General features: G+C 45.2%; 2 protein-coding genes across 6 annotated transcripts; both read right to left on the reverse strand.

The window, feature by feature from the left end:
- Positions 1-1,324: 1,324 nt before the first annotated feature.
- On the reverse strand, positions 1,325-9,568 carry ARL6IP4 (ARF like GTPase 6 interacting protein 4). Of its 2 annotated transcripts, none has more exons than XM_083476505.1 (6): positions 8,209-9,568; positions 6,770-6,984; positions 5,684-6,034; positions 5,269-5,386; positions 4,197-4,266; positions 1,325-3,598 (listed from the first exon to the last, which is right to left on the reverse strand). In XM_083476505.1, the coding sequence occupies exons 2-6, from the start codon at positions 6,972-6,974 to the stop codon at positions 3,542-3,544; spliced, it is 801 nt and encodes a 266-aa protein (XP_083332631.1). In that variant the 5' UTR covers positions 6,975-6,984; positions 8,209-9,568; the 3' UTR covers positions 1,325-3,541. The 2 variants fall into 2 exon arrangements, with proteins under 2 accessions (XP_083332631.1, XP_083332632.1); XM_083476506.1 differs by having other exon boundaries at positions 8,109-8,216.
- A 955-nt stretch (positions 9,569-10,523) lies between these two features.
- On the reverse strand, positions 10,524-24,160 carry OGFOD2 (2-oxoglutarate and iron dependent oxygenase domain containing 2). 4 transcript variants are annotated; one of them, XM_083476480.1, is made up of 8 exons: positions 23,871-24,160; positions 22,967-23,023; positions 21,745-21,855; positions 20,753-20,852; positions 19,632-19,756; positions 17,222-17,479; positions 13,199-14,333; positions 10,524-11,050 (listed from the first exon to the last, which is right to left on the reverse strand). In XM_083476480.1, exons 1-7 carry the CDS (start codon positions 24,012-24,014, stop codon positions 14,058-14,060), a joined length of 1,071 nt encoding a protein of 356 aa, XP_083332606.1. In that variant the 5' UTR covers positions 24,015-24,160; the 3' UTR covers positions 10,524-11,050; positions 13,199-14,057. The 4 variants fall into 4 exon arrangements, with proteins under 4 accessions (XP_083332606.1, XP_083332609.1, XP_083332607.1 ...); XM_083476482.1 differs by lacking the exon at positions 10,524-11,050 and having other exon boundaries at positions 14,059-14,333; positions 16,172-17,479; positions 23,871-24,107; XM_083476483.1 differs by lacking the exons at positions 10,524-11,050; positions 17,222-17,479 and having other exon boundaries at positions 13,902-14,333; positions 23,871-24,105.
- Positions 24,161-26,264: the final 2,104 nt, after the last annotated feature.

Raw genomic sequence — 26,264 nt, forward strand, 5'->3', positions numbered from 1 at the left:
CTCTTGCTGTGTCTGCTTCTTTGCAAAGTCCACAACAGGCATAAAGCTTCAAAGCGACTTGCTTTCAGAGCCCAAGAAAGTAGCCCTGAAGCATCAGACCAAATCCCAGCATTCTGACTTTATAACAGCCAGATTTCCGGGGGAAATCCGCAATCGGGACACCATGGCATGGGCTTCCCTAAGGCACAAAGAGCCTCTCTACAGAGCAATGCCATTAAGCCCAGGGGCAAGGAACCTTTTTCAGCCTGGGAGCCACATTCTCTTCTGAGCGGCCTTCTGAGGGCCACATGCAAAAGTGGGTGGAGCCATATAAATTTTACCTTATTTATACATTTGTTTCTACATACCCATAACACCCCTATCTCTCCTCCAAACAGACAAGAGAGATTTCCAGCGTTCTAAGGCATTAGGCCCTGGGAAAATCAGGGTTCACATCCCCACCGAGTTATGAAGCTCACCAGGTGACCTTAGGCCAGTCACTGCCTCTCAGCCTAACCTACCTCACAGAGCTGCTGTGGAGTTCAGATGCAGAGCTGGAGGACCATGTATACCATCCTGAGTTCCTTGGAGAAAGTGGGATATAAATGGGATAGCAACATAATTATTCAGGGGGCAAAGCAGGGCCACTGAGGAGAGGAATGGTCTGAAGGTGCAGTGTGTGTGGCCTGGCTCAATTTCTGAGGGCCAGGTGACGAGACCTGGACTCATATTTGGCCTCCAGACCTGAAGTTCATCATCATTCCTGCACGAAGCTATTATGGCTAAGAGTTACAGTAATATTTTCGTGCCCTGCAAGATATTCATGCAACATCCAACTAGTATGCAATGGAGAGAGCTTGAAATGCATTTAAATTAGAGCTGCTTGTCAGTAGGGATCAGTCTATTTCTGCCCAGTGTCAGGTTAGCAGATGTTCATTAATAAGTCGGTTCTGTCTTGTTTCCATAAGCAAAAACACAATTGTGCTGCACATTTATCCTAAAATGAGCATTTTGTATTGCACTGCATATTTTAACCTAAAATAGAAATTTCATATGATTTTTGAGCACAGAGCAGTATTGGAAAAAATGGAGAAGTGCAAAAATTATAACTGCAATCCAATCTGTTTATCAGTCTCCCAAGTATGAATTGGTCCAGTTCTCTGGTGTCCCCACTTGTCAGGGAGGAGGAAGAGGAAGCCAGAGGAAGCATCTCAGTTTCAAATCCCCCTTTCAGCTTGGAGGTTCAGAAGCTGGGTTGGGCGAGTCCCAACTTCTCAGCACTACCTATTTTACGGAGCTGTTATGCAGTATGTGCAATATGGATGCATTTATACTCCACTCTCAATCGCTGAAGCAAAGCAGGAAAGCTTTATTCGGTCTTATGTACATGACTTTGGTTACACGTGTCTGAGTCGGAAGTTCTTCTTGGTTCAGTGGAACAACCCTGTTCCCAGAACAGCACAAAACCATAATAAACAGATGATACCCTAAAACAGACAAGATGGGGAAGGCTGTTATAATGAACAGGCCTGGTATTACCTGCATCAGCAAGCCTGTGCAAGTTGATGACATGACATTTATTACCTGGACAAACCTGGATGCTACCAGTTAAATAGGAGTGCTGTGATTTTGCAAAACAAAGACCACACCCTTAAAGGGCACAATCCATGTAAAGTGAAGCATTTTTTTAATCATTCTGTTAGTTTTGATGAAAAAGAGTTAAAGCAACAATTCATTGGCTTGACTCTTCTTGGAGGAATAAGGCCAAAGTGTGAATTATTCTTCAGCACTGGGTAAATAATTAACAGGATATAATTAAAATGAATTTCACACAAACTGACGTTTGTTTGATTACCAAAAGTTGGTGAGCAAACAACCACGTCCTGCCTCAGGAGAGCTGCTTATCAGTTCCCTTACCATCCCTCTAAGGAAAGGGGTGGGTGTGAGGTCTGCCATCCCAGCAACAACACTGTTGCTCTAAGGGTCACTGGCAGAACCAGCAGGCTTCTCCTCCTGCCCCCCCAATACATTTTTGGCATTGTAGCCTCTCTCATGCCCCCCCTTAATCAATTGCTTGGGCCAGTAACATGCACAGTTTAAACCTCTGCAACAATCCTACCACAGTGTTGCCCTGAGAACAGAGATTTAAACCTCTCCACCTAGCCCAGTGCTTCATTAAGGAAATAACCATCATAGTGATGGAGATGTTTTGTGTACCTGTGTGATTGTGTGTGTAGTGTGTCACAGGCATGCAACCCTCAGAGGATTGGCAATGTTTGGCACTCGGGCCAAAAGCATTTGGCTACCCCTGGCATACAGAGATACACCAGATATATAATCTGCCCAAATGGAGCCTGGAAACAAAGCAAAGCAGCGTGGACAGAGTCGCTCCTGAAAGGATGACCTGCTTGCCAATTGCATAGCTGTTGGCACAAGGACACACAAGGGCCCTCTAGCAAGGAAGCAAATTGTGTGGCACCCTTAAAGGGTCAAGGCTTTGAATTTCCCGTGAACGCAGCAGGTGTCAGCACTTTTCAGAATCCAGAGCTTAATGCATCCTATCTAGCTAACGCTGCAGCAGAAAAGTGTTACCATGTGGACCTGTTAGGAAAGCCTCAATGCATTCCTGTTGCTATATTAGGTAGGTGTAAGTGTGAAGTTGGAAACCAGAACAGCCTGAAGTGCGATCCAGATCTCACCACTAAGGTGCCCTTACGCAGAGGCTGCGTTGTGTCAGGCTACAGCACAAGAAAAGGTGAGGTAGCAGCAGAACATGGCTGACCAGCCACCTTGCCAAGCCCCACACCTGAGTAGATGCTGCTCAGTCAGAGATGCTAGAGGTGGGGCACAGCAAGAGTGGACCTGTGAGAGAACTGCACGCCCTTACCCTGCTCTGACTCTTCCCAGCAGAACCCAAGAGCATGAAACTCCCTCGGCCTTGAGCAGGAGGAGACAGGTTGCAGCTGCTGGTGCTCCTCCTACCACCTTCTTAGGACAGTGGATTTAGAGATGCAGCCTAGCTGCTTCCTCGCCCCTAGACACCATGAAGCCAGCTGGGAAGTAGCTGGGCTGAGCTTTAGAAAAAAGTCCCCTCCCACACAGGATAGAGGCAAGCAGGGTCAAAACCAGAAGCCTCCAGCCCACTTTGCACTTGGTCCACCTGCCTTGGAGGCAGGCAGAGCGGCAAAAGATCTCCACAGCATTTGTTGTCAGACTTCCATCGCTTCCTTTCCAGTGACCTGGGTCTTCTGTTTTTGCTCACTTCCCTTTTGCTTTGGGATAATTATTTTCACTGTTTTTCACTGCTAAGGGAGGTGCCTTGATGAGGAAACAAGCTGGAGGCAGCAATTGGAAAGCCTCACAGGGGAGAACTGCAAAACAGAAGGATTTGTACTAGGAGCTGATGAATCTGGGCATCTTCCTGCCCCAGCAGTTCTCAGTCCTGAGGTCACTGGCATGCAAATTCCATGGGGACGGGTGTTGGGTGTGGGGAGTGCAGTGCCTGGTTTCAGCAAAGCTTCTGAAGCTGGGAATAAAACCATCTCTGAAAACCTTCCAGTTATCACTGCAGCATCCCCGTCCTCGCTTGGAAGGAAAGGCCATCTCCCCGCGTGGCTTGCTGTGAACAAAGGTAGATGCATTAAAGGTCTGCAAATCGTATCAGCCTTTGGTGCAATTTCTGAAGTTCTATTCATTTAAGGGGAACAGCATCAATGTCCCCACACTCTGCAGGCCTCGAAGGAAGGAAGGAAGGAAGGAAGGAAGGAAGGAAGGAAGGAAGGAAGGAAGGAAGGAAGGAAGTTCTCATCTAGGATATGAAAAAGTCTTGATCTACAAACTGATGGAAACAAAGGCAAAGAGGACCTACATGGGAAAGTCTCAGCAACCCAAAAGTCAGCTTATTCTCTCTCTTAGCAATAAAACTGCTAGCATATTTCCAAAGCTAAGCAGGGTCTGGTATGGTTTCAAATTGGATGGGGGACTGAATGTTGAGATTCTTGCATTGCAGGGGGTTGGGCTAGATAACCCTCAGGATCCCTTCCAACTCTACAGTTCTAGGATCCTATGACACTGTAGTCAGTGGAACCACTTTAGGGGAATTAATAAGCCACTGAACAAAACCCAGCCTACAAAGCCCAGCCTTGTCCTCTAAATACTCAAGTCTACAGTTACCAGATTACATCCGTTAGATTTTGCAATAATAAACAGCCACATACCTTGTTAATTTCTTTATGCCTCTCCTTAGTAACAATCTCCTCAAGGACCTCGCCATCACCTTTAATAAGTCTGGAATTGAAACTCAGATTGTAGTCCTGGCCACCTTGCACAAACAGTAGATATGCCCTTCCTATCAACAGAGGGGGCCATAGCTCCCTGCTTTGCATGCAGAAGGTCCCTGACTCAACCCCCAACTACATCTCCAGGAAGGGATGGGAATGTCCTATGCCCCAAACACTGGAGAGCCTCTGCCAGTCAGTGTAGACAATACTGGGCCAAGAGGACCAGTGGTCTGGCCAGTATGAAGCTGCCTCCCATAGTTAAGAATGTGAGAATATAGGGATCGCCTTGCTGCAATGGGGCCAGTCACAAAGAATGCCAACTCGGCTGCAGCAGAAAAAGCAAATTCCAAGCTAGAGCTTATGAGGGGTAGGATTAAAAGCAGGGCTGTATTCAACAAAGTTCTACTCAGAGAAGAACCATAACTGGCACATTTCAAATGGTCTTCTCTGAGTATGACTAAGGCTGTATACAATCCATAGCTACCAGTGTCATGATGCGCTTCTCCCTGTCTATGGCACAGCCACACTTGGACCAAACCCCAAAGGGATCCTGTGAACGGTGCAGAAAAGGGGACACAACATAACCGCAAGTCTGGAGCACCTTCCCTACATTAGGGGCTTTTAAGCTTAGGAAGAAAAGGTTCATAAGCTGAAGAACATGGCTTGTTGTGCCCACTCGCTTTATCACAGTCCAGTTCCCCATTTGTAAGATGGGACCAACAGTGACTGAGCACATGGTGATGTTGCAAGGGGAAAATAAAAGAAAGTGTAAAAGCTCTGCGCGTGGTGCTTTTAAAACGATACTATTAATCGGGGTCAGCATTTGCAAAAATAAACTGCCAATGAAGGAACTTAAGAACAGAAAATACAAAGAGCTCTGTAAAGAAACTGAACTATGTGGTCTTTTCAGAGGATAATGCAGATGCAGGAGAGAAAACCCAGAGGGTCTACATAAATTTAACTTAGTGACAATCTTCTAGTGACAACCCCCCCCCCCCACGCAACACACCTTGTTCTTCCTGTTTCAGGGTCAACGACTCTCCTTATCACACTCTGCCGAGCGTCCCACTCCTCTTTCGTCATGGGCTTCATTGCTTGGATGCGGGATTTCTGCTCATCTGTCAGGGCTGAGAGGCAGACCCAAGTCAGAAAGCAGTGGTCTCACCAATAGCTCTGGTATTACCACTGGTAGGGAGAGCATTTTTGTTGTTTAATCCCACAGAAAAAAGGCTCCTCCAGTGTGTTCAGAAATCACTGCACTATCAGTTAAAAGTACAAATAGCTTAGTAATGATTTTTTAAAAATCCATCTAGTAATAAACAAACTTACAGAAAATGGATCTAATTAAGGTCCCTATTGCAAGACTGCAACATTCATTTTGCCACTCGTTAACCAACAGTGTTGTTATTGTTTTCCAGTCCTACCTGGCCCGGAGTCTCCCAGGGTCTCTTTCTGCCACTGGTCCAGGGAAGGGCCAGGGAGTGCCTCCCCCTTTGTTGCTCCCTCTTTCTCCCTCCCCTTTGATTTATTCTTTGCTTTCTTCTTGGTTTTCCTCTTCCTCTTCTTCTTTTGCTTTTTATCTTTCTCTTTGCTTAGCTTCTTCTTGCTCTGCTTCCTCCTTTTGCGGTTGGATTCATCGTCACCTGACACATCTGTAGAGGAATCGGAAGAGGAGGACGATCCTGAAGATAAGGAGCTGGTCTCGGAGGAGGAGCTGCTGCTGCTGCTGCCTCTTCTCCTTTTCTTCTTCTTCTCCTTCTTCTTCTTCTTTTTCACTGGAACCCAGCATCAATCAGAAGTCACCAGGGAATATCTATCATGTTGCAATACATCACCAGAACTGTTACCCAAAGGGAGAAATAAACTGAGGGAATTCTCTTTTCCAGCCCTGGACAGAACCCAGAACTGGAACTTGTTGATTAGCTTAATTGTTGTGGCTTCACCTCCAAGAATAACCTAGGTATTGTAATTGGGGTTGGGGAGGCAACTAGTCTAGTGTCTCCATGGGATTCTTTGCCTGGGGTTGGGGCAGCCAGGACATATTTCTAACCCATTAATATGGTTTGAATCTGCTGCATAGATGTGGCTCTGAAGTCAGTGCCCAACAAATGATATAATCAGAGGCACTGATTTTAAGACACACCTGGATGTTACAAAAGGCAGCTGTCAGTGTGCAGCCATCGCTCGCTTGAGGGACAAAGCTTAAGAAGGCAAAGTTTCAAGCCCTGATGGTTCTGGTGGGAAGTTCTATGAAAGCAAAAGGAGTGATAATTTAAAAAAAAAACCTACGGGAGAAATACTCTGCTCTGCAGGCTGCATTCTACACAAGTGCCTCATCCTAAGCAAACAAGGGGACCATGGTGGAGGGTGCAGGGAGCAGCCTCAGTGACCAGAAAGTGACAATAGCTCCCCCAGGAAACTGCACTACTGGCCAACACTGAGAGATCAGAGTTCTGCATTTCTTAGGCTATTGCTTCAGAAGCAGCTGACACCCTTTCCCACATCCTTACCTTCTTTGCTGGAGGCTGAGCCCATTCGGACCCTTGGGGGCTCAGATCCTCTTTTGCTGGCGGGAGACAAACTCCTCATCCTCCCCTGGGATTCTCTGCTGCTTCTCCTCCTTTCCTTCTCCTTCTCCTCCACATCTCGCCTGCTCTGGGAGTCGCTTCGGCTCCTGCTCCGAAACCTTTTCCTCGCCTGGCTGTGAGCCATCATACTCTCAGGTCTGTTCCAAACAAGGAGATCTATTTACTTGCTTGGCTACCTATGACCATCCTGCCCTTGAAGATCACACTCAGTCTTACTCAAGTTTCAAACCAGCCAGAAGTAAATGTCCATTCAGAAAGGTCTTGGTTAGGGAAATTTGGTCTTGCAAGGTTTGCAAAATAGCAGCATCCCATCCGTGTTGCTAGTCAGAGCCAAGGATTGCACTTTGGCCTATTCAGATGTGAAGCCATGGCATGTAGTCATCTAATCCTTCCTTGGCCATTGGGGCTACAGGTTACTGCAAGATCCTGAAAGTTCTATAGGTTAATTCTATGCCAAGTGGTTCATTCTTTAAAATGAAAGGAGGGAGAAGCTGTGATCCTCCTGAAGCTCCTAGACTACAACTCCCACCATCCCTGACCAAGCAGGCTGGGGCTGATGGGAGCTGGTGTCCAACAACAACTGGAGGGCCACATCCCTGCCCTACAGCCTAACACAATATCTTTGCTAGCCTCTCATGGGCCACAATGGGGGTCAGGGTTTTTTTGTTTTTAAAGCTTGGCAACCTTCCTGATTAAAGCAGCCTTGGAGCTCAGCAGCCAGGGCTGTTTCTCTCAGGGCAACAACTTCTCACCTCGGTTGACTAGAGAAAATTTAAAAATAAAATAACCACAATAACTCATTCATCGTTAGCTTTGGATAATTTCTAGTGCACAACCCTCTTTTTTGTAACTCAAGAGCAGTTTGATTTTATTGCCTTCTTTAAACTGGCTGTTGTCGTTTCAGTTTGTCGTTTTATTTGGCTGTAGTAGGTTTACCTGATATTCTTCTTCTTCATTATAACTGTACTTTTTATTCCCTACTACTTTGTAAGTCGCTTTGGGCTGCCTTGGGCAAAATTAAGTGACCAACAAATCTTAATAATAAGAAGCCACTCCGGGAACACAAATCTGTGCTAGCGTTGCTCTGTCAATTCGTGCACCTGTATACCTGCGCGCGCACTTCGGCCCCTTTAAGACCCAGCCGCGCCTTGACCCTTTTAAGAAAACCCGCGCGGTTTCTGCTGTCCTTCAAAGCCTTTCCACCCAATCCCGGCGCTCCGTCTCCCCCCGCCCTCTTTCTAAGCCCCGCCCCGCCGCCTGCCAGATAAGGGCTCCGTCAGGCAGCCAACGCGCATGCGCACTGGGTGCCTGCTCGCCAGAATCTTTGCGGAACCAATTTCGCCCCGTCCCGCCGGACTCACCCCGCCGGGCCCGGGCCTCGCCCCGAGGGAACGCGGCGCGGCGCCCGGAGAAGCGTCGTTGCAGAGGCCGGGCTTCTCGGGCTGGGCTGCGCCTCCGAAGCCCCGGAAACCGAGCGGGGCCCCCGGCAACTCTTTCGAGTTTCCTCGGCCACTTCCTGTCCTCGCCTCGTCCGTCGCCATGAAGTGTCCGGCGGGGAACACTGAGGCCGAGCATCTTAGTTCCCGGCCTCCCTGAAGCGCCGCCGGGTTGTTGGGCTCCAGCTTCCCTGGGCCCCGGGAGCGAGGGGCGAGAGGTCAGGCCAGCATCTGGAGGGTGCCGAGTGGCCCAGGGGGATCCCTGCAACCCAAAAAATCGGGGGAGCGGAGCCGAAGATCGAGGATCCCCGTTTTCTTTCTTTCAATTTTTAAGGGGGGAAATTTTCCTTTTGTGTTCTGTACGTGTTTGTTCAAAAATATCCAAAGTGGCGTTCAAGAACAATAATCATAAAAAGAAGCAAAAAATAAAATGGTAAACCATTTTGTGGGATCAGTTTAGATCAGAAGGTGGAGCGTGCATCTTTTAAAATAAATATTATTAAAAATAAAGCAGTATAATTCATATTTTTAACAATTGGCAAAACATGCATTTAGTAGTTGCTTCTTACATTTTTATCCCACCTTTTCATCACAGAACTCGAGGCAACACACTTTTTTATCCTCGCAACAATGCTGTAAGGTAGGTTAGGCTGAGCATAGCCCAGAATCTGGCAGCAGACTTTGAGTCAGTAGCGGTTCAAGCCTGGATTTGAACGCTAAATAAGCAAACAAAACAAAACCTGCTCCACCTCTGTTTAACACTCTTAACCACAAAGGCTTTACTATAATGATTTTATACAGTACACTCTAAGGTACAGTATGTCTACTCGGAGGCATGCACCATTGAGTTCAATAGGGCTTCCTCCCAGGAAAGTGTATATAGGATTGCAACCGTTAATTAGTCCAGCTCTTATACGAACAGTGAATATTTGGGTCCTGCTTCAGTTTTCTTATTTCTTCCACACAAAATGCAACAAAATAGAATTTATATTCTGTACCACTATTATCTTACCCTTGACTTTAATAAAAATATGCTATAAATTCCATGCATGTCAAACTGTACCCCAGTGGGTTGGTGAAATAACTCTGTATTATTGTTTAAAACAGCCATTTTAGCAATTGTCATAGGGATTCGTCTACAAATATAATGGCCAGATGTGATTTTGACAGAATAGAGCTGGACAAAAATATAATTGACCATCATTTATTGACAAGTTTTATATGACTTATTGTATGTTAGGGTTATCCCTCCAGCTGCTGCGGAGAGGGAGGGCGATTCAGGAGTGTTGCTGTTACTTAAAAAAATAAAACGAAATTCTTTGCAACCTGCTTTGGTCTTTCTAGCATAGCTAAAAAATAAAACAGAATTTTGTTGGCACCTTGGTCCCCCCCCCTTTGCTTAACGCGCTCAGATTACAGCTGCTCTCCCCTCCTCTCTGCCTTCCTCTGCTAACGGTTCTCTCCCTCTGCCTGCTGCTTCTCCTCCTGTCAGCATCTGAGCTTCGCCGACAAGAAGTGACTGCCGCGGCATTCCCTCCCAGGATGGCAGGGGCAGGGGAAGGGTTTCTATACTGGGTAGTAGATTGCAGCCTGGTCTATTGCTGTCATTTTATGGATCAATGGTCTCGTTGGATAGTAAAATTTATGTAAAATTGCTGTTTTAGGAGTTGTTTTTCATCATCGGATTTAATCCGTTTTCCTTTACTTTCTATGGGAAAGCATGCCTTGGTTTAAGACTACTTTGGTTTAAGACCAGACTCCAGAACGGATTAAGTTCGTAAACCAAGGTACCACTATAAGGCATTATTTAATGGTACTAAGAGCCATTATAAAATTGTTGAATTAATTGAAAGGTAAAAAATTGCTTAGAAACATAAAGAGTAGCTTCCTATTTAAAAGGTCAGTCTATTGACGCTTATATAGTGGTACCTTGGTTTAAGAACAGCTTTGTTTATGAACAAGTTGGATTAAGAACGCTGCAAACCCGGAAGCAGGTGTTTTGGTTTGTGAACTTTGCCTTGCATGCAGAACATGTTTCGCTTCCTGTTGAGTCTGTTCCATTTGTAAATTGAGTCCCCTGCTGCTATGGGAAAGCACATCTTGGTTTAAGAACACTTTGGTTTCAGAACGGACTTCCGGAACGGATTAAGTTCGAAAACCAAGGTACAACTGTATATTGAAATAAGTGTGTTGAATCAAAAGTCTTAACAAAACATCCTTAAACAATGAAAAGGCAACAATTATTTCATTTCCTACACCCTTTATTTTACACCACTGCAATGGCCAGATGTGATTTTGACAGAATAGAGCTGGACAAAAATATAATTGACTCAGAACACCGACATTTCAAAACACACAACCATTCTCTCATCCCACTCACAGGGAAATGAATGGTGTTGGAGATTTTTTTGCCTCCTTTCATCAGGTTACTTTTGCATTAATAACTGTGCAGATTAATTTTCAAAGTGGACATTTGATTGCCTCTAGAGGCTTGCACCAAGCAAAGACAGCTGTGAGCTGGCCTCTGAATTGGAAATTGTATGAAATTAGTTTGCTGGGAAATCAAGGTAGACAGTTGGAAATGAATTAAAAATAAAATGATGTTTTTTAAGGTTAGAGATAATTACAATTGTAAGAGCTATCAGCTTGATAGGAGGTGGAGGGGAGAGTAAGAGATTATTACTGACCCTTTCACGTGGTGACTGTCAACTGTAAATCACAGAAGACATCTAGCCATCAGCATAAGCTCCAATCCTCATGTAGCACACTGTTTGTTTGTTTTTAAATAATATTTATTGGAGAGAAAAAAATTTAAAGTTACAAAAGAAAAACAAAGTAGAAAAAGAAAAAAACAAGCCACTTCCAACCATACATATACAAATTCAAAATAAGAGAACAAGAAAAAAAAAAAACAAGACAAGAATACACCACAAACATTTAAAAACATTTAAAAACAAATCCATTATTCTCAACTCCTCAACTATCATTACCCTCTTTCCTTGACCTCCTCCTCCTCCCTTTCCTTGTATCTTGGTTGTTAATTGTCACAGCAAATCCTTTCCATATTTCATAATATTCTGTCATTACATTACCTTAAACTATTTTAATCTTATCTTACTATAAAAAACCTTGAAACTTAAAACTTAAATCTTATTTTTACCAACTTCTCATAACCATAATATTCTTGCATAATTCTTTAAACATTTTTACTAAAGCCAAGTAATTTCATTCCAACATTTTTCTAACATTCATCAATTTTGTAAAACAGTCCTAGTAGTGAAAAAAGGAAATAAAAACAAATCCAGTCTTCATCCAGCGTCCTTTCCTCCTGGTCCCGGGTTTTGTCAGTCCTCATTATCCCATCAATCTGGCGCATTAACCTGGTATCCTAATATCCGAGGCCCTTAAGTCTCTTCCATGTCCCTTCCACAGCTCTTATTCATATTTGTAACTGTATTTTCCCTTGTCTCCTGCTCGTTTCACTCGTGGGAACTCCAGCTTTGCAATATTTTTGACCCTTCTTGACAGATCAGCCCCTTTTCCATAATCGACACTAAATTCCATATGGTATTTAAAGACATGTTTCAAAATCTCTCCAAAATTGAGAGCCCCCACAATCCCAAACATCTCACGGCCCATTGCCAGACTTGAAAAGTCCAAACATCCCTGCATAGGAGGGTCTATCCAACCCCCCATTTCCAGACCAAACCAAGCTTTGTCTTTCCAAATCTGGCTTTTTCCAAGTTCATTTGTCAAATCCAAAAGTTCATATTCCTGTTGGGCCTGTTCTGTCAGGGCACACTCCTGATTTAATTCCTGGGTGGGCTCCACATATTTTCCCACTGCCTGTTCAAAATTTCCCTAATCAAATCAGCCATCAAATTCGTCTTCTCATGTAGCTGTTCCAGTAGGGCATTTGTTTTATAGAAAGCACACAACAGAGCTTCTGAATACATTGTCCTGAAGGTCAGATGTCTATTCCCACGATTGTAATCTGTAACAGCTGCCAGCTCCCAGGAGTTGGTTACAGTTTCACAGTCTCCCTCTAGGGGGGAAACTTCTATTTAATCTTTCTTTTAAAGACAAGTCTAGCAACAGAGTTTCCTTTTTTCAGATATTTTGTCAATATTTGTTCCTTTAAGGTGCGAAAGGAAACAATGGAATCACTATGTTTCTCTTCTTTTAGCTATCTGTCAAAAGCGTTTGTCTCTGGTCAATGAGCTTCAAACGTCAGTCCTGACACCCCGCTCCAGGATCAGGACGGTGGAAAGTTACTTTACTTTAAACTCACTTCTGCAGGTTTAAACAGTCCAGAAAAGATCCTCCTTCTTCTCCTGCTGCCGAAGGGGGGTTCAACAATTTTAAATGATGAAAGCCAAACCTTTAGAAGTGATTTTCTGAGCTCTAGTTTCTGAGCTCTAGTTGTCTTTGCTTTATTCTGTTTACAAAGAAACGGAAGGCTGACTTCCTGTTTAGACCTTCCCGTTTCAGTACCAAATTGAAATAAATTTTTTAAGTCCAATTCCTTTCTGCTCGCCAGTCCTTATTTAAAGTCCAATTGTTCAAAGTTTAAGTACTCACAGGTGCTTATTTTAGAAGCCAAATTGTCCCAGGAAAAAGGCAGCACTCTCCGGCAACGGCTGTGCGGCTTCACTCCACGGAAATAGCAGTTGACTCAGCACCGTGCCACTTCCCCCTCTTTGCTTCGGAGCCCGTTAGTGGGTTCCTTTGCGGGGTGGGGGGGCGCTAAGGGTGCCCGCTGAGTCCCATGGTCACAGGCTTCATCCACCTGTGATTTTTAAAAGGGTCCCTGCTTCGCCGTAGCGGAAAAGACCCGTTTCACGCGGAGCTAGTCCCTCCAATTCAGAGGGAGTCCGCCATTGCCGATGGCGCCACCCCGGAAGTCTTTCAGCACACTGTTGGCTACAATGCACCCCCTGCAACCACCTTTCCATGGAACCCAGCAAAGAGCTCCTTAACTCCCTTTCTCACCATGCACATGATAGGCTTCCGTTTCCCATTTTGCACTTCCAGTGCTCGTTGCTGCCTGCATCTTGTCCAAAATATGGCAAATTCAAAATGAATTGTACATCAGGAATTTAGCTCCAGCATAATTGGCAAGCGAAGTAAGTTGGCATCATCTTCCTAGTCAGCAACCTGTGGTCTGTAGGTCTGTTTGCACTAGCCACAGTCCCACTTTTTATTTCATGTACCGTATTTTTCACCCTATAGGACGCACTTTTTCCCCTCCAAAAATGAAGGGGAAATGTGTGTGCGTCCTATGGGGCGAATGCAGGCTTTCGCTGAAGCCTGGAGAGCGAGAGGGGTCGGTGCGCGCCAACCCCTCTTGCTCTCCAGGCTTCAGGCAGCTTTCCGCAATCCCTCTGAGCAAGGCGGGAGTTCCATGTACGCTTGACGATATGGTAGCCAGGCCCTCAGATTTGCTCTCCTGCTCCTGTTGACAAATACCTACTGTGTGCCACCTATACTGCAAAACAGACACCTGTCTTTTAGGGATAAATGCTGATTTTTACAATCTGTGATCACAACCATAGTGTTTTGATTAGCTGTTGTGGCATCTGCTTCTACATAACCTTTTCAGTTAGCTTTTCAGAGTGTGTTCAATGTGTTTAATGTATGACTTTAATGTATGACACGTTCTCTCAGCTTGGCCTACAGAAAACAGCTTGGGGGCTACTGCCAGTATTGTCATCAGCCCCTCTAGCAATGTCTTCAGTGAAATCAAGGCACAGGATTTGCCGCACATCACCTCCCTAGGTTAAGGAGCACACATCCAGAGTCTCAAGCTGTACATTTTCAGAATTCCTGGTGAACCCATCTCCAAATCCCTCTGCCTGCACCAATTCAGGCGCTCTGTTGCACATGGGGCAAAGATGATTCCGGACAGTGGACGATCGCATCCAGATAATCAGGTTCCAGCGCTCCCCAGAGGCGATAGGCAGCGCCCCGTGAATTTGTCCTCCCCGGTGGAATAAGCCATGGAAGGGAACATGTTCAACTTCGATGTATTTTGGCACTGGGTTGCTGTCCTTGAAAAGGAATAAGAAAGACCACATGTTATTATTATTTAGAATCATAGAACTGAAGAGTTGGGACTCTGAGAGTCATCTACTCCAGCCCCTGCAGTGCAGGAATCGCAAATAAAACAGTCCATTCCACTGCCATGAGTGTTTAAAGCGGCTTCACAGCGCGTTAAAAGGTGTGGATGTGGCCCTGGCCTCCCTCACCCCACTGCCCCTTATTCTTGAGGAATCAAAAAGATTTCCCCATTCAAATCTCTCGGAAACAACAAGAAAGACTTTGTTTCTCATGCCATTTTGAAATGTCTTAATTTGAAATGCCAATAAAGGTATTTGTATTGTATTGTACTGTATTGTATAATGATTAATATGGAAAGTGGGATGGTAAAATGTTAATGAGGCGGACGCAATACGTCTGTCAACTGAAACTCCCTTCTGGTGGGCGTGGAAGGAGGAACTTGCAGGCGGACAAGAGACTTTACAAGCTGTGTTTTTCCTGATGAAGATGTGCCTGATCTTGGGTTACCCCACTTGCAAGTGTGTATAATAAAAAGGTTTTCTAATTCACCCATCTTGTCCAGATCACTTTATTTAAAAGGATCCAGAGACCTTAAGCCAAAGGAACCAGTTTATTTATCTCTCACAAAGGGCAAAATAAATAAATAATACCAATCCTTCAGCTGCCAAAACAAACGGTCTTGCAGCACTGTAAAAACTAACAGATTCTGGGGAAACTTTTAAAAAATGGGTCAGGGGGCCTTGGTGGGTGCTAAGAAGGGTTTCTGAGGGTGCCATGGAGTCCACAAGCCACACGTGTCACAAGGGGGGGGGGCTCCTCAGTCATCATGTCTTTATTAACAAGTGCTCCCCCTTGAGGCCTAGTTTCCCCAGCCCTGTCTATGCATGGTCTGCCTGTGATGTCACAAAGAGACCCAGGAGGGCAGGAGGGGGACATTTTTCAGCCCAGGGGCTGCATTTCCCTCCACCCAACACTAGTCAAATGCACAAATGAACAGAGCAGTGAAAGCAAGCCTTATCTTTGCACAGGAAGCTGTTCAAGGAATGACATGCAGAGACAAAGCACCAAACCCAATTAAACCTATTAAAAATAGATTGTCCAACCCCTTGAAATGCAGGAAACTCAACTGAAATTTAGGAAACATTTGTATTTCTGCATGTGTCTATAGTATCCATATTGCTATTCGGAATACTCGTAATGGGGCGGGGGCTCAGCTGCACACCCACCTCCCTTCATTTTGGGGTGGGGTCTCTCTGCCCAGCAGCCCCAAGGCGTTTTGCACTCACCTGGACCCTTGCAGGGAAAGGGGCGGGGCACAATGGGCAGGGGCGGGGCGACCGGGCTGCTTAAACCACACCCCTTTCCCAACGGAAGCGGCATGGGTGGGGTCAGTATCCAGCACCCCCTTCTCTGCTTCTCTTGAACTCTTTGACTTTAACCCTTCAGTGGTGTCCAAACTTTTTTCAAAGAGATTCTAGATTTGATGAAGTGAAGGGTCGTGTGGGCTGATCAAAGGGCCGACCAAAGCTGTTAACCTTTTTTAGGATTGAAGTTGTTGAGCTTTCTTTTTTTAAAAAGATTTTACCCCAAAATTGTTTAGCTTTTTGTAGGATTGAGGTTGTTGAGGTTTTTTGGGATTTTACCCAACCGCCACAGGGGCCGGATTAAACCGACCAGCGGGTCCAAAACAGACTTTGGACATGCCTGAATTTTAAGTGAATTGTGAAATCAGTTTTAAGATTTCGTGGATGATTTAAGTGTATGAGTTGTGCGGATGGCTTCATCATCATAACCCATCATAACCCTTGTTAAGTATTTCCTCCCATACCTTGTACGGGTCGTTGGGTCACAGCTTGTTCCAAGGCTCTGGGTTGCTCTTTTTGTCCGAGCCAGGCAGAGAAACGTGACAAGAGGCAGACAGCAAGGAGTACATCTTTGTAAGAAGAAAAACATATAGCAGGCATGTCCAATGTCCATTTTGGGGGCCTAATCCGGCCCGCTGGTTGGTTTAATCCAGCCCCTATTGCAGTATATTTCCTGGGGTAAAATCCACAACTTCAATCCTAAAAAAAGGTTAACAACTTTGGCCCTTTGGTCAGCCCTCATGGCCCTTCACTTCATCAAATCTGGCCCTCTTTTAAAAAAGTTTGGACACCACTGACTTAGGGGTTCCACAGAGAGGGCTGTCTTCCAGGCCACTGCTTGTTAGCAGCTACCTCTGTGACTCATAATGGTCCAGTAAAATGAGACTGCTTTGGGTAAAAGCATATCGGACAAATAGAAGGATTTCTTCACACGGCACATCTTTTGACATGAGAAACTCACTGCTGCAAGCTGTGGATATGGTGGGTGGCTTAGGTGTTTTTGAAAAGACCTGGTATACCCCAAAGTTCATCAGCCCAGGGATGGTCAGGGATGAATGATTCAGCAACATCCAGAGGGCCACACATTCCTCACCCTTGGATTAAATGGAACCTTAGACCAAAGTCTATTGAGGTTAGCATTACTTATTCAATAGGGACCACTCTGCCTCTGGAAATTCCCTAGGAGGGCAGGAGAGGGAGGAGCAGGCTTTCTCTGCTTTTTCACCCCAGCAGCCAATAAGCAGAGTTGTACTGCCGCTATACATGGAAGTTCCATGTAAGTGTCATGGGTCTGTGCATAGCCAACATGGTGCATTCTGGGTATTCTTGGAACCATCAGCCCCAGGCAGTTATCAGGGATTATGAGAGTTGGGGTCCAACACACTGGTTTACCCCATCTTTTCTGTTTAAAGTCATTAACACATCTTGTGGCAGTGAACTGCGCATGTTTCTTACAAATTCTGTGAAATAATAGGCATAATAAAGTGAAAGTAAGCCATTAAAAGAAGAGGCACCTTTCTGAATTCAGCAAAATAGAGGTTGCCCTCAGTGAACTCTTTCCCCAGGGAAACGTTGAGAGTCACTTCCGCATTGTCATAGTGGGAACTCAAATCCAAGTCTTCCTGCAAAGCATATTTCACCACAAAGGCCTTATGACTGTCCAAACAGCCTCCCCCACAGTCCGGGTAAAGCAAAGCTGTGAGGGGTTGTAGGTATTTTTCACGCAGAGAGGTGATGAAAGTTTCATCCAACCCAAGTTCGTTTAAGAGAACCTGCAGTGGGTCATATATGAACATGCAAAAGAAAGAGTTAAAGGGGAACCAAACAGAATGCAAAATAAATATTTTTTGCAGAAGGGTCAGGGCATTTTGCGGTAGTCAGGTTCTCGCGATGGCTAAAAACTGTCCTCCATTTTCTAACATGCTACATTCTCTCAATTTGGATAGTAAAGATTTGCTTCTTTGCCCAGTAAGGACTTTAAGATCAACAAATCACAGAATTGGAAGGAACCACAAGGGTCATCTAGTCCAACCCTCTGCAATGCAGGAATATTTTGCCCAGCATGGGGTTTGAACCCACAACCCTAAGATCAAGGGTCTCATGCTCTACTGACTTAACTATCCCAGCAGAGGAATGGAACCTGGTTCCATTGTCCTTTTAAATGTGTTGTGGGAGGGGGGATTATTGGCCTGTTACTGTTTTTGTTCTTATTTTTATTATGTATTTTGTGTCTTTTATATTGCAGTTTTATCTTGCGAACCGCCCTGAGATCTATGGATGAAGACCAGTATACAATTTTAATAAATAATAATATAATAGTAATGATATATAAATTAATTATAATACGGGGTGAGTCTAGGTAAGCATAATAATCTTAGCACTCACCTAGCACTTTGTTTGTTTGCTTGTTTGTTTGTTTGTTTGTTTGTTAATTAAAATGTACAAAATGCCAAAAAAGAAATACATAGACAAACAAAAAGTAAACTACAACTTACACATATAATAATCGAGCGCAACCCTGTGACAACCCATCACCTCCTCCCCAACTTCCCTCCACCCCATCTTGACTTCTGTATATTTTAGACTGGATGGTATACATTGCAATCTTTTAAGGTATTATCTTTTATTTCGTTTCTAACACGTTTTAGTAATGATTTTTGTTTCACTTTACTCTTTTAATCTAAGCATATCAACATGTTCTCTTTGGAACAGTGTTTATCCATATATTCTTCAAAACATCGCCATTCTTGTCTAAGTTTTTGGTTTGAACTTCCGGGGTGGTGCCACCGGCAATGGCGGACTCCCTCTGAACTGGAGGGACTGGCTCCGCGGTAAACAGGGTCTTCTCCGCTACGGCGAAGCGGGGACCCTTTTAAAATCACAGGCGGATGAAGCCTGTGACCGTGGGACTCGGCGGGCACCTCTAGCGCCCCCCCAATCCACTAAGGAACCCACCAATGGGCTCCGAAGTGAGGAGGGGGAAGCGGCGCGGTGCTGTGAGTCAATCGCTATTTCCGTGGAGCGAAGCCACATAGCTGTTGCCGGAGAGCGCTGCCTTTTTCCTGGGACAATTTGGACTTTAAAATAAGCACCTGTGAGTACCTAGAATTTGAACAATTGGATATTAAACAAAGATTTGAGAGTAGGACAGAATCGGACTTTAAAAATAAGTTTTTGGTTTGAGTGCATTCTTATGTAAGCAGTTAGCTTTGCCATTTTCATGAATTCGCTTAGTTTGTATAGCCAGTCGGCTTTTGAAGGTATTGTCTCGCTCTTCTATTTACTGGCAAATACAATCCTGGCAGCTGCTGTGGCATATAAGAAAATTCCTTTCTTATTTTGCGGAATATCAGACCTAGTAGATATGCCTCTTTTAACACTTTTAAGAAGAAGAAGAAGAAGAGTTTGGATTTGATATCCCGCCTTTCACTCCCCTTCAGGAGTCTCAAAGCGGCTAACATTCTCCTTTCCCTTCCTCCCCCACAACAAACACTCTGTGAGGTGAGTGGGGCTGAGAGACTTCACAGAAGTGTGACTGGCCCAAGGTCACCCAGCAGCTGCATGTGGAGGAGCGGAGACGCGAACCCGGTTTCCCAGATTACGTGACTACCGCTCTTAACCACTACACCACACTGGCTCTCTGCATTTTAACCTCTTTTAACACGTTTAACACTTTTTAAAGTTCTTCATGAATCAAACCCCAGCATGCCTTAGATTTTTCGCAAGTCCACCAGGCATGGAACAATGTTCCTTCTTCTCACCTGGCACTTTGGAGGGCTCAAACTACTTGATTATTTTCTTGTGGTCCTTACAGTGATCTATACTACAAGACTGTAATTGCTATTAACCCCATTACTACAGATGGGGGGGTTGTCAAGAGAAAGCAACTTGTCTAACAGTACAATCCTAAATAGTGACTCTTACCCCATAATTATTCATAGAGTTGGGCCTCCCTTTGGGTAGTTCAGATTGTTCAAAGTTCTCTAGCTCCTCAATGAAAGCTTGACAGAATTCTTTGGCAAACACTGGCAGTCGGTAGATTCTCTTATCTGTTGTGGGGAGGATGGGAAATAAAATCGGAAGAAGTTAGCACATAGCCACTTGCTTAATCACCTGTAGTGGAAGAAAATCTCCTTCTGGCGACCAGAATGGGAAGGGTGGTGGTGGTGGGGTTTTTGTAAGTGCAAAGAAAAGCTGGTTCTCTGTTCTTCTTTAATGGGTAGGGGCCTTAGCTCAGTGGCAGAGACCATGTTTTGCATGCAGAAGGCCCCAGGCATCTCTGGTTAAAACTAGTGCTTTTTTTTTTTAGAGTACTCAAAGCACCAGCACCATTTTTCTATAAGAAAACCACTGGTTAAAAGTGTGGCACTGATTGTAACAACTTCATGGTGGATACCAGCACCTTTTTTCCTAGAAGAAAAGCACTGGTTAAAATGCTTATAATTAGAAAGTCTAGGGAAGACACACCTCTTCGCCCAGGACTGTGGAGAGCCTTTGCCAGTCAAAACAGAGTGCACTGGGCTAGATCATCTATGTTAAGAACAGAGCATAAGAAGAGCTCCGCTGGACCAGGTTAGTGGCCCTGAGCATTCTGTTCTCACAGTGGACCAGCAAATGTATGGGAAGCTGAATGCAACAGTAATCTCCCCACTTGTAATCTCCCCACCCCAATTGGCATTCAGAGACATGCTACCCCCAACAGTGGAGACAGACCATGTTGTGATTTGCAACATTTTCAGAACTGGAACCTTCAGAAGTAAAAACCAGTAAAAAAAAAGTCTCCTGCATCTTTTCAAACCAAAACCAAAGGGGCCACTTAGACAACATGGGGCATGCAGCCATTTCCTTTTGCAGAGTGGGAAACAGCCTTTTAAAAGCCCGCACCCTCTGGGCATCTTTTTAAACATGAAGGTAATGTGTATACCACTAATTCCCTCCAAGAATACAAACTGCACATATGCTTAACCTATATTTTAAAAAGAATTAATATGGGCAGCCCCTTACCATGTACACATATTGCTGATAAATTAACCCAGTCTCCCCACCTGATATAGATTCCACACGGTCCAAGAGGCCTTGAAGATCAGCACCTTTGGATGTGCAGTATCTGACCGTTTCTAAAAATTCTGGTGCAAGAAATGATTCCTAGCATTGGAAGAGGAGAGGAGGGTGGGAAAAAATTATTTTCGCACACACACAAGCTACTTCTATTTAACCTGTTTTTAATGTGCTTCAACTTTAATTTTGTTCTTGGACAGAGTGAATAATGGCTGCTTGCACAGAATTAACCATGAGGAGGAGGAGTGGGGTTGCAAAGGTGTGCACCTCTCTCTACATGACACTCTACCCCGCCCAGGACAAATTCCCAAAAGGGGGTGCAAGTTCCATGCAGGGCTGAGTAAGAAGAAGAATTGCTTTTGGACAACTCTTGTGACAACTCTTTTTCTTATTTGTGCTGCTAAAAGTACAGGCAGAGTCTTGTCCTGTCCCCAGTGAGGAAGCCCCTTCCCAGAGGAATGGTGTCAGCTGAAAATGGGCTGCTACTCAGCAACTATTTCTAATGAACAATTCTGAATTCTGAATCTGCACTTCTTTTTTTTTTTTTATTTTTTTTTTTTTTGCTGAACTGTTTTGGTTTTGCTTTGCTGATATATTAGCCTTTGTTGATATTATTAAATGGAGGGAAAGTGTGATTTTTCCCCTCAATGTTTTGTTGTCGTTTTAAGCTGCATTGAGAATAAACCTTGCTACTGAAAAAGCAGCATACAAATATTAAATCAAAATTTACCCCTCTCCATTAACTGTGCCCCATTAACCACAGTATATCAGCACCAACATTAGCCAGTGTGTTAAGAGTATGCAGGTCCCATTTTATCCAGTGATAGCTAAGCATCTTCAACTCTGCACCAACTTGCAGGAGTATAGACTCCGACCCTCCTGCTAAACTGTTGTACGGAAATGTCGCCAGACTAGAAGCCATTCCTAAACTATCTCTAGCTATGGACTTGCATGCAAATAGAAGAAACAAGTTATTTACCTGTAAAGTATACAGTTGAGGATGTTTTGGCTTGTAGTTCTGGGAAATTATTGCTTTCCTTTCCCTAGAGCAGTACTCTAATTCCTTTCTCCTCTGGACTTCTTTTTCAACCTAGGAAAATTCATTCTGAAGTTGAAAGGCTGTAACTCAGTATAGAATATCTGATTTACATGCAAAGAGTTCTAAGCTCAATGCCTAGTCAGTCAATGTAAACCAGAGGTGAGGAGGGGAACCTTTTTCAGCCCGTGGGCAACCTTCCTGAGACCACATATCAGTCATGGGCCAGACCAGAGGCAAAAGTGAGTGGAGAAGTGGGTGCGAATCATACAAGAAGCTGCATTCCAGGCATGCAAAAGTCAGAGGTTTACATAGTATAGTACAGGAGTGGCCAACTCTCAAGAGACTTTGATCTATTCACAGAGTTAAAAACTGGCAGTGATCTACCCCCTTTTGGGGGGTTCAGGTCAAAGGTTGAGATTTTTAGGGAGGAGGAACAGTTGTTGAGCTTCTTTGGGGGGAGCCAGTGATCTACCACAGACATCCAGTGATCTACCAGTAGATCACGATTTACCTGTTGGACGTGCCTGGATATACATCTTTCCATCTAGGCCCCCAGGCTATGGGTTCTGAACCTCTGGTAGGGAGTTAGGTGGACCAAAGGTCTGATTCAGTAAAAGGCAGCTTATGGAGATGTATCACTCTGGTCTTCACCATGTTTGGGTGGATAGGTCCAGGCTCCATATTTAAGCAACAGAAATGCCAGGGCTGTGTAATCAAATATTATTTATATATGTTTAGCCCACCTCTATGTGCTTTTATTCAGAAGCAAACCCTATGAGTTCTTTTGAGTTCATCAGGTCCCTGGGTATAGGATTGCAGTCTACAGAGCGCTCTGAAACTTGGATTATGTCACTGGAACATTCTGCATATCAACGCAAAGGCTGTCTCTGGCTGTTGACATATTTACTACAAAGCCAAGCCTGAGACCATATGTAACTGTTTTTACCCACTTCCTCTGGAGAGAAGAGCTGAGAACCTGACCTGCATCACCAACTACCTGGGGCCAGAAGCAGCGGCTCTCCCCCTGCCTCCATTACACATCTGTGTGAATTTTTATTGGTAGCTCTTGGTAGCCAAACCCGGTTGAAAAACACAGCGTAAAGTATAGCATGTACACAAGATCAGACTGTTAGTTCTCTCACATCGAAGCCAGGTACAGTACCTCTTGGATTACTGCCTCAAATTCTTCCACGCTTCTGCAGCCCCGTTGTCTTAATACCTGTAGGATAGATGCTGAGTTTATATGTGTGACACACGTTTTTGTTTTCTACATTACAGTCCCAGTCCTTCCACACCAATGCCGCTACGGTCTAGAAAAGCATGGGACTATCCCTGAAATTAACCCACAAGGCCAGAGGCAAGACCTCTCTCTGTACCTCTCCAGATACAGTAGGGTTTATTGTTTTAAAAGGCACACCAGTCTGGATAAAATTAAAGCAACAGTAGTCTCTGGTGTGTGCCCCTTTTTTGCACTTAAACACTGTTGGAGAAGGCTTTATATGCTCACTCAGAAGTAAACCCCATTCAGCTCAATAGGACTTCCTATAGGATTAAAGCCCAATTCTCCTCTTTCTTTTAACCTAGAAGTAAGCCCTGTGGAGACATTTCTTTACTATGGCCATTTCAACATAGGGGGTTGCTTACTATTTATATGTACTTGCTATTGTATTTGCTTCATTCTGATAACTTTTTTAAAACTCTAAAACACAGTACTGTAACTGTAAGCAGCTCTGCAGTACAATCCTAAATGTGTTTACTTTTTAGTCAGGAAAAAAGTTCCCTGGGATCAGAGGGATTACTCCCTAAAGTGTGCGAATTGAGACTGCCATCCTCTCCCCACGTACCTGGGAGTAAGCCTCATTGGACCCAATGGGGCTTACTTCTGAGTAGGCACGGTTAGCATTGCATTGTTAGAAGTCAGGGGATAAGCGTACTATCCCCCCCCGCCTCTGCTTTCGTTGCGTGTAGGGAATTATGACTCCAATCCGGATTAACGATAGGAGAGGAGGGTGCGCGTGTATAAAGTCTCTGCTCTCCGGAAAACGTCCACGGCGCTATGTATTTACCGGTCCATAATCCCTCCGCAGCTGCTCCGGATCCCCGTGGTAGCGGAGGTGAAGCCCATACCGCGGCACGAACAGGTTGTCGGTGAAGAAGCAGGCGCAGGCCAGGAACGGCCCTGGCCTCGGCCGCATACCGCTGGGCTCCATGATTCCAGCCGGACCCCGAAGAGGAACGGAACAGATCTCCAGGGGCAACGGGTCCGTCGGCGAAAACGCCCCGGTAGGAAACGAGGGCTCTCCTTAAGGGAGCGTCGACGAATTACACTGAGACTTGTAGGAAGGAAGAATGAATGAAACCTGCTACTACATCGCCCCAAACCCAAGCTGTCTGTTTCCCCACAGTAGCCTATCGGGCGCCCCCAGAAAGCGCACAGGCAGGGCATGAAGGCAATAGAGCCGTATGGCACAGCAGTTTTGTTCCCCACTGGGGGGTAGGCTATGCCTGCATATGGAGGTTCCATTTCTATACTGTCACGTGGCTAGTAAGAATTAAAAAAGAGCTCGGCCAGATCAGAACTGAGGTCCACATAGCCAGCAACTTGTCTACCTCAGTGGCTGACCAGTTGCCACTGGGAAGCCACAGGCAATAGACCTCTTTTTCTTTTGTTGCTCTCCTGACTGTCACTCGGAAGGACACTGCCTCTGAACATATGGCTGTGGTGGCCAGTGACAGCTGAATTATCGCTTTTAAAAGCCACCTAATGACCACGACCGCATATTGTGATAGTCAGTTTCACTGAGCAATGTACAAGCATGCAAACATTTAAGAGTTAGAAGCGAAAGAACATTTCCCTCCAGCCATATCCATATACAGTGGTACCTCGGGTTACATACGCTTCAGGTTACAGGCTCCACTAACCCAGAAATTCAGGTTAAGAACTTTACTTCAGGATGAGAACTTTGCTTCAGGTTAAGAACTTTACTTCAGGATGAGAACAGAAATCAGGCTCCGGCGGCACGGCAGCAGCAGGAGGCCCCATTAGCTAAAGTGGTGCTTCAAGTTAAGAACAGTTTCAGGTTAAGAACGGACCTCCGGAACCAATTAAGGACTTAACCTGAGGTACCACTGTACTGTATATCTCAGGGTAACACTTCATGCATCTAGTGTAGTGGTCCAGAAATGCTTATGCCTTAATAAATTTGTTAAAGTCACCACAAGATTCTCTCTTGTTTTTTGGCAAGGGGATTCCCTTTCCCCTTAACTTGATCCGATTGAGGCCACCCTTTCTTTCTTTCAAGTGTTTAAATTTATTTTTAATTTGCAAACATAGCAACTAAGCAGTGGTAGTATCATCAGCCTACCTTAACAATAAGAATATTTCATCAGTTATAAGTTAAACATATAAATTAATATAAACAGTCAATTTGTCCAAGCAGGCATCCCAATGCAGAAAGGGCAGTAAGATCTGCAGACCACTGAGTAGTGGCAACTACAAAAACTTGCAGGCTCTACTTAGTCCAAGACTACTCTTGAGTAAGAGGTTTGAAGGGGCTGCCACTGTTTGCATCTGTTAGGCTTCTTCTGCTGAATGCAACATGCAAAGCTTTTCTTACCTGGCATGTAGGGAACGACTGTACCTGTTGGATCTCTGCCTGTCATACAGCTGTTAAAGGCACAGGAGCCCTGACCCAGTGCAGGGAGTGGGATAGATTGGCAACCTTATTTAAGGGGTTGAAGGCGCAGAGGGCATTTGAACATTTGGAGCAAGCAAGCTTCCGTCATTTTCCTTTGTGGCAAACAATTAACTTGTTCGTTTCCTGAAGGAGTGTCTGGATCCCTGACAGCTGCGGGCGGCGGCGGGGGGGAGGGAGGTGTCCAGGCGGAGCCCCTGGAGAGGTACAGGCAGGTTTACAAATATCTGTATAAGGGAAGGTATCCCAAGCACCTCACAGCCCTGCAGAAAAGGAGCCTGTGGAGGAGATACGCCATGAAGTCTGAAGTGGGATGTAGGAGGACAGAAGCCTTGAAGGTTTTCAAGCAGAGCTTGGAGGGTCACCTGTCTCGGATGCTTTAGTTGAGATTCCTGCATTGCAGATTCCTGCATTGACCCCCAGGATGCCTTCCACCTTGCAATTCAGCAGGGCAGGGGGAGCGACAGGCCTTGTGATGCAGGCGGGCGTTTTCAGACGGCCCCTTTAGCCGCGTTCTCCTTTCGCCTCGGCTTGGTGGTGCTGTGTCTCCTTGAAACAAGTCCGGGTGGCTGCCTTCCCAGCTGGGGGCCTGAGCCCCTGAACTACGCCCGCCTGCCCGTGGACTCGAGCCAGGACTGACCTGGGGCTGATGCCCGGGACATGTCCCGGCCCCCAGCATGGACTCCGCTTTGCAAGTGGCCGAGGAGGAAGTGGTGGAGTCCTGCAGCCCCACCAGCAAATTCGAGGACATCTTCCGCCTGCTGT

The sequence above is a fragment of the Podarcis liolepis genome, assembly GCF_965112155.1.
Source record: "Podarcis liolepis genome assembly, chromosome: 15".
Taxonomy (NCBI): Eukaryota; Metazoa; Chordata; class Lepidosauria; order Squamata; family Lacertidae; genus Podarcis; species Podarcis liolepis.

Bases quoted from the DNA above. Each gene is read 5' to 3' on its own strand.
- ARL6IP4 (XM_083476505.1), bottom strand. From the start codon at position 6,974: ATGATGGCTCACAGCCAGGCGAGGAAAAGGTTTCGGAGCAGGAGCCGA. The intron at 5,387-5,683 runs GTAGGACTGGAA...TCTGCCTCTCAG, and splicing joins CCTGGGAGACTCCGGGCCAG to CCCTGACAGATGAGCAGAAA. The intron at 3,599-4,196 runs GTATGTGGCTGT...CTTTGTTCACAG, and splicing joins GGCATAAAGAAATTAACAAG to CAAGCCACGCGGGGAGATGG.
- OGFOD2 (XM_083476480.1), bottom strand. From the start codon at position 24,014: ATGGAGCCCAGCGGTATGCGGCCGAGGCCAGGGCCGTTCCTGGCCTGC. The intron at 23,024-23,870 runs GTAAATACATAG...TCTATCCTACAG, and splicing joins TGCGGAGGGATTATGGACCG to GTATTAAGACAACGGGGCTG. The intron at 19,757-20,752 runs GTGGGGAGACTG...TCCCCACAACAG, and splicing joins CCGTGTGGAATCTATATCAG to ATAAGAGAATCTACCGACTG.